This window comes from Oncorhynchus tshawytscha, unplaced genomic scaffold (assembly GCF_018296145.1).
Source record: "Oncorhynchus tshawytscha isolate Ot180627B unplaced genomic scaffold, Otsh_v2.0 Un_contig_3761_pilon_pilon, whole genome shotgun sequence".
Lineage (NCBI taxonomy): Eukaryota > Metazoa > Chordata > Actinopteri > Salmoniformes > Salmonidae > Oncorhynchus > Oncorhynchus tshawytscha.
This window is the reverse complement of record NW_024609794.1, coordinates 147,962-160,085: the sequence shown is the minus strand read 5'-3', so window position 1 is coordinate 160,085 and position 12,124 is coordinate 147,962. Positions and strand designations below refer to the sequence as shown.

Genomic DNA, 12,124 nt, shown 5'->3' with positions numbered 1-12,124 from the left:
AGCACAGGAGGGGCAGATAGACCTAATGATAACAAGCTAACCACACAGACATCATGCTTCCTGTAATTCAATACTATGCTTCATGTTGTCGAGAAACAAGAGCCATGTCTTCCCCATCATCGAGAACCTGAGGGATGAGTTTTGCTGTTCGTGTTTGGTGCCTCGCTGCCATTGTGGTGTTTACAATTCTGCTAACTCTAACTCTGGGACGATACTCCAGGCTGATGCCAGTGACACCACACAGACTGCTGGGTAAGAGGATCGTAATGAGACCGGCTCAGTGGTCGTCTGCTACCTTTTAGCTCCTACATGAACTGGAATTAAATGACTGGTGCTTTCCCAGTTAGCCTACCCACAGATTTACAACATGTATGGAGTGGGCTAGGCTAGTTAACTATGGAGGAAAGAAACTCACTGCGGGTTGTGTTCATTATGCACCAAACAGAAACAGGGAGGCAGGGACATCATGGATTCATCCAATAAGAAACCTTCATTTTTGTTTTCCATTTTAAAACATTTTCAGTTACGTACCCTAATGAACACGGCCCAGGGGTTTAGGCTTATTGCATATCTGACAGGCCAGTATTCAAGCATCACACATCCACCAAATTGAGTTGGAGGTGAATGAATTAGTGTCAAAGCCTTTTACTATGACCTACAGGATAAACTAGTTCCTGACCGCAGCGCCAATACTCCCTTTAATTAGGCTGCTCAACCGTCAACAGTAGTTGCTAGGTGTGACTCCACCCCAGGGACCAGGGTGACTTACTGTGATGTCTCTGTCAACCTCTGGCCCCGTAGTGTTGCCAGCCCTGCTTGGGTTAATCATTATAGAGGTGAGTAACAGTTCAGTCACACTGATCTAATGGAAGTTAGAGACCACAGTTGTACTGGATATTTTAGCTAGGTAGCCGAGCCAGAACGGGACTATCACCTGTTTCTGTAGCGTGAGGCAGCTTTAGGATTGAGTACGCAGCCTTACAATTTCAGGGAGGGATCCTAACCCCAAAGTCAAGGAGTTGGTCATTTTAGCTTAACTAAGCTCCCATTATTGTTAATATGCCATGCTGTGTTAAAGGTCAGTTATCTTGGTACAATAGGGTGTAACGAGCCTATTGACATCATTAACCTGCGACACTGAAGTGTATGGCATCTTAAGGGCAAGTGGAGACAATGGGCAGCCTCACACAACAAACATTCAAGAACCGATTTAGCTCACGTGACAGACTACAAGTTCCCCTTGCTCCTGATGTATCCTGGGAACCCTGACACACACTGAAGGGGAGACCCCTGAGCCAGTGTTGACATTGCGGCCACTCTGGGGGAGGTAAAGGTCCTTACAAATTATTTAAGCAATTCAGGCAAAGCCTCACAGGGTTTGTGGCCACATGCAGAGCAGGCCTGCTGCTGTAGAAGATTGAATTTCTAGCCTTCTGTCTGACCCAATGTAAACACACTCCCTTAATAGAACAAAGACAATGTGTGTACTCTCCACAATGCCTGCCATTTAACACAGGACTGAGGAGTGAGAGATCAAGTGTGTTCTCAATGTTTTGTACGCGTATTGTTTAGAAAGCAGGTGACAAATCAAATCTGGTTCGATACTAAACTAGCTTGGTCCCAGATCTGTTTGTGCTCTTGTCAACTCATGTTGAGCATGACAATAATTTAAAGGGAGTTGGCATGACAACACAAAGACTGGCACTCAGGCAGGATAATACTAAAAACTTGTGCCATAGCATTTCCTGCCCTGTGTCGTGTGGGAGAACAGGTAAGCTCAAAAGGCTAATGCTTATGAAAGGGTTGTCCTTTTGAGTGGGATTAAAGAGGGAATGTGTTGACTGCAGTTGAGACTCACATGAGGAGAGGCTCAGGCACCAAGCAGTGATTGGTCATCCAGTGCAATTAAACAACTGTAGCTACTACAGTCAATCAAGGGGGAAATAGGTCTAGCTAGGTTGCAATACAAAACAGAATCTATGGAATTGTATTATACCCTTGTACATCCCACAAGACGTCACTCAACTAAAATCTAAATACCAGGAGATAGACTTTACACAGTGCAGGACAGTCCAGCAGCTGTTACTGAGAATAGTGGAGGAAGAACAGGATGGCTTATAAATTCAAGCCCGATTACAATTCATCATCTTGGCCATGTTCTGTTATAATCGCCACCCGGCACAGCCAGAAGAGGACTGGCTACCCCTCAGAGCCTGGTTCCTCTATGTTTCTTCCTAGGTTCTGGCCTGTCTAGGGAGTTTTTCCTAGCCACCGTGCTTCTACATCTGCATTGCTTGCAGTTTGGGGTTTTAGGCTGGGTTTCTGTACAGCACTTTGTGACATCAGCAGATGTAAAAAGGGCTTTATAATTACATTTGATTGATTGATAATCACCCATTACATCATCTCAATATACCACAGCCATTGTAATAGACCTAACTGTCTGGTCTTACTGACAGTCACCGAGTTTATACTCCGAGATGGGCACAGATTCTAATGCATGTTTTATGTGTCAAACAGATCAAGAGACAGGTTTGTTTACCTTGTTGCAATACAGCATCCAGACCTCGTACAATCTTTCATTTGATGCCATTCTCCAAGCCGCGTGGTGGGGTTCCAAACAGAGGTCAATTCTCCGGATTCCTCATATTGAGCCCCTAGCTATATCTCCTCATTCGGGCATTGCTCGTATACATAACGATTTGAGATGTTAAGTGAAATGTCACAATGAAAGACAACTCCGAAAATAGTTCAACTACCTTTCTATTTAGAAAGGAAAAACAAAATATGCAAATGTAATCCCAGTGGCGTTGTTTCTGGATTTTGTAACTTCCTAAAGCATTATTCCATCGTGAATTATGGATTCCCCAGGTTTCGCGTTTCCTGCTGTGGTGAGATTTCCACGGTCAAAGTCGCACTAGGTCCACTTCTCGACTCATATGCCACCGACTCTGCCCCTCTCTGGAAAGCCAAGCCACAAACAAAGTTAGTATGTCAAATACACAAGTTCTGTGGCGCCAGTTTATAAATAGTTAACAGCACTTGTTTATAAACAGAACACAAGTAGGCTATACCTTTGATAACGTTAGCTGACTGGTTATGATAGTTAATTTAGCTTGCTGTAAACAAACACTATGAATCAGCCATCAGCCCAGGCTCGTTCTGTTCAATTAGATCTCTGCCCTTCTTTTACAAGAGAAGGATACAGCTGACGAAATAAAACACAAAGCTAACTAACATTAGCAAGCTAACTTGGGGTTGCAGTACGCCGAAAAAAGCTCGAGTTAGCAAAGTTACTTAGCTAACAAGCTGTCATTGTGAAACAAGGTGGCTCATATGAATTAACTAGCATTATCGTTCTTACCTGTGATGTGTCAAATCGACGAAGCCTTTTTTTCCCTGTCTAACGTTACTTCTCATTTGACACAAACGACGAAACGAGTTTGTGAATTTGCTTGACCTTGCCCTAAAATGTAGACATTTCGAAATGTCACCACATAAACAATGCAAACGCACGCATTACTAACGAAAACGACTAAATGTTACAGCCAGCCCATTCCTGTACACTGGGATAGCTACAAACAACACTGGCGGTTAGTGTTGTGGCACTGCCACTCGTGAAGCTGTCTACAATGTGCGAAACGCGGCCAACTACTTCCTGATGTCAACTTTTTCCATTTTCAAAGTCAAACGTTCTCATTTATTACGCCCAAGGAAATCTAAAACAAACGTTTTTTAAAACAAAACATAGGTAGAAGTGTATAGTGATAAATAATAATGTTGCCAAAATTGACAATATAACTTAAACGATTAACGATTTATTAATTGTTTTTTTAAATTTTAAATAAATAAATATAACTGAACTGAATCCAAACTGGATTTGGCCTAAGTTAGCCTACTGTTTTAGAGTTTAGACAAAATACAGCCTACCAACATATGGGGATACTTACAGAAGACTGGCAAAGCCAATAAAAAAAAAACATTGATTGGGCTAAACCCGCTCCACAATGAGCAGGGGTGCACATAACTCAGATCGTGAATTTATTTTGGAAAACATAATTTTATAAATGGGAAAAGCTAAACAATAACTGATTTTCATTTTTAAAAAACTGTGCTTTTATTTTGACATGTAAATCCGGAAGTCAAAATATTTTTGTATTCAGCTGTCGTCAATTGCCTTGCTAGGATAGGCTGAGTAAGGGGAGCTTTGAATATAATTAAATTTATTTGCCGGCCACAATATATATTTCAGAGGCATAAGACATTCAGCTATACATGTATGTCTATGGAGGAATTATTTCAGTATTTTCTTAGGCTGCAGAGTTTGCGACAGTCATCAATCCCTTTACGTTGCCGATGTGGAGCTCGTGGGTCGTTAGGGGTGGGTCTTGGTTGCAAGGGAACCGAGCTTATGTTTGGCTGTGATTGGTTACTTTCAGCTGATCACCATGTTGTTATGCAGTTACCGCCCACTAGGGTAAAATTATAGCGGTTCCTCAGTCGTAACATCATCTGTTATCGGAATCTGTCAGGGGTTGACACTGTCGACGACGTCGCACGGAACCATTGGTTGATATATGCAACATCTGAGCAGGGGATTGTGTCCATGATGTGGCAAGCTGATACTTAAAAAATATCCAGGCTTTGTAAGATCTAGCATGCATCATCAACAACTGGGCAGAGGAACATTGCCATAAGTATGTCTAAACCCTCTGTCTATTTCTACAATTTCTCTTCTTAAGATCTGTTTTTACACCTAACCCTAAGCACACTGCTAACCCTATGTCTAAACCTAACCTTACATTAAGATAATAAAACACATTTTCGTTTTCTTTATTTTTATTTTTTTTACAATATAGCCAATTTCGACTCCATGGCTGTGTTAACTTAGTGACAACCGAGTTCCTTCAGCTTTCTACTCAGAGAGCAGAGGCAGGGGCAGAAGGGTTTAAAGTATGTTTTCTCATGACCCACTCATGAGAAATTATACTTCAAAACCATTCTTCTTGAGAAAAGGTATTATGGTGTGCAGATCATTTGATTTCTGCCTGATGTTAACTAAAATGCGGTGAAATAGTTTTTAGTTGCAAGGTAGGCATGAGGCATGAGGATGAAAATAATGAAAAATGCAGCAAACGCTCAAACTTGAAGCATATTGATAAAACCATGTCTATGTATTCATTCATCAACACAGTTATTCCTTTATTTCATTATTTTTTGTTTGGCTCAAACCCTCTGCTTTGTCTGTTTCAGCCTGTTGACCACGTGTCTGGTCTGCTGAAGGGCCTGGCTGGGGCCACAGTGGCCCTGCTGCTTCTGGGTTTTGGGGCTTCTGATTGGGGCGACCCGGTCGGGGAACAGGTCCTGTACCACACTGTGTTTGTAGTCCTTCCAGCGGCTGTGTTCCAGGAACACAGTGCACAGCTCGTCGTCGCTACACAGGAAGATAACACAAAAGCGGTCATAATAATATAGGCCATTCAGCAGACGCTCTTTTCCAAAGCGACTTACAGTAATGCGTACATTCTCCCTAGCTAGATCTGAGAGGATTAGATAGGTATAAGCAATACAGTGAAAGTTCCACCTTGCTCTCTGTGGATTGCTTGCCTTACACCTATCTAGTCCTGAGTCGTCTTAGATCTACACAAACCCCCTAGAGGGTAGGGGCTAGTGGTTGTTTCTGGTGCCCCGTCTTTTCTATGAATTGCACCAGTAAGGGCAGCCCATCTGAACTGGTATCCATAAGTCTCACCTTGGGTAGGTTTTCTGCAGGGCCTCCAGCTTCTTCATGGTGGTGTTGTCCACCAGCTTGTCAAAGCGAGTCTTCTCCACCCGCAGGATCTCCACGCTCTGGCTGACCAGAGTGAACCTGCGACAGTCTCTCTGCTTCGACGGCATCAGGTACTGGTTCAGACCCTGAACCACGCCACACAGCAGATACACGGAACCGTAGAGTTAGAAAACAATAGAGGAAGAGTTTAAGGAAGTGATTACAACTCTATGCCCAGAACACAGCATGCCATGGATGTCATATTATCATGTTATTACATGGTCATCCATGCTGAACACAAGTACCATACAGGTTTCTTCCTATGTTGATGTGGGTAAGGTCTGGACCTTAGGGCTACGTACAAATGTGCCGCTCTGATGAAGGGTGTCGATCAGGAAACAGGCGCTGGTGGGCAGGTCTGCAGGAAGTCCTCTGGGAGGACGTGGAGGATTATTGAGGAGGACTTTGTGTTTTATGACACTGAGGAAGAGTAGAACAGACAGACACAACTTATCATCGGGCAGCGAACTAACTGGACACAGCTGAGATGCAGCGATGTCACTGATGTGTGGTACATCCAGGTAAATACACTGTGGCCAGTTACATTACCTTCCTGGTTGGTTTGTCAGCTCGCCTTTGAATCCATGTGTTGGCAAACATGTACCTCTGCTTACTGAGAGAGAGGAAGAGGGAGAGAGAGAGCGACAGAGAAAGAGAGACAGACATAGACAAAGAGACGGAGAGAGAAAGAGAGACAGACATAGACAGAGAGACGGAGAGAGAAAGAGAGACAGACAGAGAGATGGAGAGACAGAAAGAGAGACAGACAGACAGATAGACAGAGAGAGAAAGAGAGACATAGACAGAGAGATGGAGAGAGAAAGAGAGACAGACAGACAGAGAGACGGAGAGAGAAAGAGAGACAGACATAGACAGAGAGACGGAGAGAGAAAGAGACAGACAGACAAAGAGACGGAGAGAGAAAGAGAGACAGACAGACAGAGAGACGGAGAGAAAAAGAGAGACAGACAGACAGATAGACAGAGAGAGAAAGAGAGACATAGACAGAGAGATGTAGAGAGAAAGAGAGACAGACAGACAGATAGACAGAGAGAGAAAGAGAGACATAGACAGAGAGATGGAGAGAGAAAGAGAGACAGACAGACAGACAGACAGACAGACAGACAGACAGATAGACAGAGAGATGTAGAGAGAAAGAGAGACAGACAGACATAGACAGAGAGATGTAGAGAGACAGACAGAGAGACGGAGAGAGAAAGAGAGAAAGAGAGACATAGACAGATAGACAGAGAGAGAAAGAGAGACAGACAGAGAGAGAAAGAGACAGAGAGATGTAGAGAGAGAGAGAGAGAGACAGATAGAAAGCGAGATAATGTTTTTAGTTTTTATTGTTCTTCAACATGTCATTACACAAATGTTATAATCTTACTCAAAACTCAATAAAACAACAGACACCTTTTTTTAATAAAAATAAACTGTGAACTGAACTGTGAACTGTGTATATTGTATGTATATTTATTGTGTCTTCACATTACAGTAGGATTGTATTATAAACACGTGCCAGTACCTGAGTCTGCATACTGTTTTAGGAGGCGTTGGTAGGTACTGCAGGAGGTAAGGTCCACCACTCTCAACACGTCACATTGGCCCTGTAATGGAAGTATTTCATCTCAAACATCTCTGCCTGCAACTACATTACCCAACATTCCCCACATGCACTGTAGGCCTACAACTTTGTCCCCCAGTTACCTTGCCAATGAAAATGATGTTGCCCATGTCGTTGGTGTCCTTGACGACCACGTGACCGTATCGAAATTGCTCGGCCTTGGAATGGTCAGCCATCTGTTCAATGAGAGAGTATGACCAGGAGGACACTAGCTGGAGTGACCTGGGAGAGAAGGGGCACGAGGTGAATAGTTGCAAAGAGGGGCAATGTGACTCCCGGTGAATGAGAGTTAGAAACACCGTTTGTAGTGGGAGTTCAAGGTGCTGCAACACAAAGACAGGTTTGTAGCGGGACTTCAGGGAGGCCTTCGCTTTTCAGTAGGAATGTAGGAGTGGTGCTCTGCTCAACAAAGACAAGTTTGTAGGGGGTATATATTCAGATCCTAAAACTCATCTCTGGCTGCAGAATCTCACCGGAAGAAGCTGAAGCGATAGTCAAACTCCCTCTTGAGCTCTACGTCCATCTTGTTAGCGAAGAAGTCTTCCTTGTCGACCACCATGAGTTCCGTCTCCTCCATGCACACCACAGTGGCATTCCTCCTCAGCGTTTTGATCAAGGCCACATCCTGACAGACAACAGTTACTGACCATTAATAGTCAGAACAGTCCAAACCACACCAGTAGCCTAGCTACAGTCAGGTTTGCTACTTCATGTGGTTGAAGCTACTCGTCTGCGTTGCCCATCAGGCTTTGAATGTATGTGACCTTTGACGTTCGCAAGAACCCAGATATATTTTTCCTAAACACTAAACAATATCACTACTATTCTCACCACTACTACCTCCACTATCACTACTTTGACTATTGATAATGATATTGCATCTTTAATAGCTTCTACTAAAACATATAATTGTGAGGCCTCACCCCGAAGCTCATGCCCTTCTTGATGAGGATGGGCTCCTTATCCACGAAGGCACTGCTACCGTCGTTGTCCTTGGTGACAGCCAGGAGCCCAGAGAACACAAAGTAGAAGCTGTGTCCCCAATGGCCCTTCTTAATGACCACTCTGCGACGCTCCAACCTGCAGGCATAGCCGCGCGGGGTGATTGGTAACTCTTTATTTGTTATTTATTAGGATCCTCATTAGCTGTTGTAAAAGCAGCAGCTACTCTTCCTGGAGTCCACACAAACCATGGAACATAACATAATACCGAACATTAGTCAAGAACAAACTTGTAAAGCATTATAATGCCTTGTAAAAATATGTGTAGTACCTTATGCAGTCATAGTTAAATATAACTGCTGTGATAGGTCTATATTATGGCTTCTTGTTGTGCGTTAATGCTTGTACTCCTGTGTCCATGGGAACCAGGGCTATCGCTTAACGCAAGCCATTTCGATCTACGGTGTCCATAGATCGATTTATAATCTAAAATGTGGGTCGGAACCAGTACCAGAACCGCGCAGGTCCCCTAACCTGAAGGGGACTTTACATGTAAGTGGTTAATGCTTTATTCTACAGTTCAGTATAACGCTCTATGACTGCATCTATAAAGTCCTATGAATGTTTGTAAGGCAATACAACACTTCACAAGAAGCCCCTTCTACTAAAGTGTTACCGGACTATTATAGCCTACCAGTAGGTCAATGGCAGCTATACAGGCCAGCAAAGCCCAGTACAGACTAGTAAAACAAGGGTTGTGTTTATTTGACACTAAAAGAAACAAACTGACTGAAACAAGAAGGGACTATACTATCTAGACATTTTCCATTGCGTTCCCTAAGACTGGGGTTTACAAACGTTTTCACTCAGGCCCCCCTTCCATGCAGAAGGCACATTTCAGTTGAAGGCATTCAGTTGTACAACTGACTAGGTACCCCCTTTCCTTTCCAGCATTGGGGAACATCCGGGGGCCTCCCTGTGCACGCCATGTCTATTTCTATGGCACAAGCACTGATCATGACATCAACTGTTCACACCCTTCTTGTTGGTGGAGAGAATGTTGCAGGTTAAAGCTCATTTCCTGCAATTCTACACATTTTGTCACAGGGTGAAAAGAACATTTTGCAGTTTTAAAGCTAATTTTCTTGCAATTCTATACATTTCGCCATGTCTAATGTGTATTCATGTGATATTGAGAGACACGAACATTACTACAAAATCTACGGGCTAAAAAACATTATCTGACATGGGCTAGTTGATCTGGACATTTCTGACAAGTTATAAATATCTCTCTAAGGTCTGCAATGACTGACAGGACAAGAGGAACTGATGATGCAATATCTAATATAGAAATGACACCTTGTGCATTCTACTATTACAACTTTCAAGAGTAAGTTTAAAGCCGGACTGAGTTCCTTATTTTAAAAAAAAATATGTTTGGGAACCACTACCCTAAGGAACCCAAGTGATTGACAGGGGATTGACCTCTAACCTCTGATAGCGAACCACCCTGGCCAGAAGGAGTTGCAAGGTTCCACTGTAGCGACGGAACATGCTCACAGAGCTCAGCATGTTGTGAACCAGCAACACCTCTGACTCAGAACGCTCCTCTGGGCACTTCCGCATAATCTCCACCAGCAGGACAGGGATCCGGTCCTGGAATGTTCCAGACATAACGCTCACACACGTATACAAGCACATATACGCTCACACACATTCACACATAGCATTCACGCTCAGACCGAGACACACACACACACACACACCTATGCTCACACACATACACACACAGCTTTCACGCACGCTCGCACACAGACACACACACACCTACGCTCACACACATAGCATTCACGCTCACAGACAGAGACACACACACACGTACGCTTAAACACATACACACAAAGCTTTCACTCACATAGACAGAGACAAAGACACACACACCAAGGAGAACAGCGTTCCTTTCAGTCATAAGCACAGTATGGTCATACCCAGCATAGGTCTTCTAAATCCATACGGTATCGTTACCTCTTTCACTTTGAAGTGGTTCAGGTCAAACACCAGACTTTTACCCTGCAGGAACAGAAATCATTGTTGACTTTCCAGTCTTTCTGGATATAAAAACTGTAGCTTCTGTCTCAATCTCCCATCAAGACCGCTACATAAACCTGGTGGCCCGTTAGTCCAGCAAAACACAGTACCTTATCACTTCCCCTTAACAGTAGCACTCTCCTACACACACACACGACGCACCGTTCCACCGGCCGGCTGGTTGGTGATGGTCTCCCGGAAGTTGAACTCCATGAATTGGCGATAGTTGGAACGGGACATGAAGTAGCGGCAGAAGCGAGTCATCAGGATGACGCTGCGCACCGCCCACTTAAAGCCCAGCTTGCCCCGGCATGGAGCAGCCTGCACCGGGGCCGAAAATAACATCTCCGCTGCCTGCTGGAAATGTAAAACCGCCGATGACTAGAGAAGGGAGGGAGACAGAGAGGTCAATACATGGACTGGCTAGAGGAGGGAGACAGAGAGGTCAATACATGGACTGGCTAGAGGAGGGAGACAGAGAGGTCAATACATGGACTGGCTAGAGGAGGGAGACAGAGAGGTCAATACATGGACTGGCCAGTCTCCCTCCCTCTGTCTCCCTCCCTCACTCCGTTCTTCCCTCCCTTCTCTAGTCATCAGAGGAGGGAGAGAGAGAGGTCAATACATGGACTGTAAGGTCATTGGCATTGTCCCTACATCTTCTCCTAAACACCCATGGTCAGAGGACACAGGTTGGACTGAACTATGAACTAGAGTGGCATTCATAACAGTACATGCCGTTGATAAGGGGGAGGGGTTTATGTGGCCAGACCTGAAGGCCTAAACGTGAACTAAGAGAGCCTATGGAGAGCACTGTTACCATAGAAATACAACTAAGATGGTATAATAATAATGGCTGACAGTTTGTGCCTGCAGTCTCTAACAAATATTCCTATCTAGCTTTCTATATCTATGCACATTACCACATCCTTGAGGTCCGTCTTGGCCTCCTTCGCAGCTGCTGGAAACAGAATGAGATGCTGATCAAATGAACTAATAGCACTCACCAGGACAAAATGATAGACATACTGGTGGTGGGTATGTTTCTAAGCCACAGCATTTTTGTAGTGACTAAGATGTAAATTAAGAAACAATGTGGTTTTACCTTTCTCCACTTTCTCTCCTGTCTCCATTGTCCAATGGTGTCAGGTGTTAGTTGTTTATTTTTGAGATATGGACTCCACCCACTAGAGAGGTTCCTCTGTGACATCACAGGGTGCATTTTATCACAGGGTCTCAGCCAGGACAGTCGTTGTGGAGGTGTCTTCTGAATCCCCCAGGAGAAAGGCCAAGTCCCCCCAGTGGTATACATACCCCAGGTTGACAAGCACAGCGCTAATCCATATTTTAGACATAGACTATTCAGTGATGTAGCTATAAGTGGGTAGAAGTAAAACCTAACCACTGACACAGGGTCAGATATTTGTTCATCCCCCTAAAGGTTAAGTGGATGTGGGGTAGGATAATCTGATCTAGATCTGTGGTTGGGGGAACTTCTACCTCAAGCAATGCAGTCCTAAACACATTATTGCCAAAAGCCACCAATCCCAGTGTCAACCTGACCTAACCCTTCAATAACCCCTTATACAGCTTTCTGCTTATTTAGGCTTTAACAGAGATTTCCGAAAGACCAAACA

The 12,124-nt window shown here is 44.1% G+C and overlaps 2 protein-coding genes across 4 annotated transcripts in view; both read right to left on the bottom strand.

The window, feature by feature from the left end:
• nbeal1 (neurobeachin-like 1) overlaps nucleotides 1–3,622 on the bottom strand; it is a 78,492-nt gene extending 74,870 nt beyond the window's left edge. Inside the window, 2 exon segments of the mRNA XM_042318137.1 lie at nucleotides 2,543–2,961; nucleotides 3,365–3,622. Coding sequence (XP_042174071.1) covers nucleotides 2,543–2,593 — 51 coding nt within the window. The 5' untranslated portion in view covers nucleotides 2,594–2,961; nucleotides 3,365–3,622.
• A 1,205-nt stretch (nucleotides 3,623–4,827) lies between these two features.
• LOC112238710 (cyclic nucleotide-binding domain-containing protein 2) lies at nucleotides 4,828–10,922 on the bottom strand. 3 transcript variants are annotated; one of them, XM_042318185.1, is made up of 11 exons: nucleotides 10,650–10,922; nucleotides 10,425–10,469; nucleotides 9,892–10,055; nucleotides 8,381–8,537; nucleotides 7,931–8,082; nucleotides 7,541–7,679; nucleotides 7,359–7,440; nucleotides 6,380–6,443; nucleotides 6,133–6,250; nucleotides 5,753–5,916; nucleotides 4,828–5,434 (listed from the first exon to the last, which is right to left on the bottom strand). In XM_042318185.1, the coding sequence occupies exons 1-11, from the start codon at nucleotides 10,830–10,832 to the stop codon at nucleotides 5,227–5,229; spliced, it is 1,476 nt and encodes a 491-aa protein (XP_042174119.1). In that variant the 5' UTR covers nucleotides 10,833–10,922; the 3' UTR covers nucleotides 4,828–5,226. The 3 variants fall into 3 exon arrangements, with proteins under 3 accessions (XP_042174119.1, XP_042174121.1, XP_042174120.1); XM_042318187.1 differs by having other exon boundaries at nucleotides 10,388–10,469; nucleotides 10,650–10,703; XM_042318186.1 differs by having other exon boundaries at nucleotides 10,388–10,469; nucleotides 10,598–10,651.
• Nucleotides 10,923–12,124: the final 1,202 nt, after the last annotated feature.

Bases quoted from the DNA above. Each gene is read 5' to 3' on its own strand.
- LOC112238710 (XM_042318185.1), bottom strand. From the start codon at position 10,832: ATGTTATTTTCGGCCCCGGTGCAGGCTGCTCCATGCCGGGGCAAGCTG. The intron at 8,083-8,380 runs GTGAGGCCTCAC...GTTGTCTGTCAG, and splicing joins AGAAGGGCATGAGCTTCGGG to GATGTGGCCTTGATCAAAAC. The intron at 6,444-7,358 runs GTACTGGCACGT...CCTCTCTCTCAG, and splicing joins AAAACAGTATGCAGACTCAG to TAAGCAGAGGTACATGTTTG.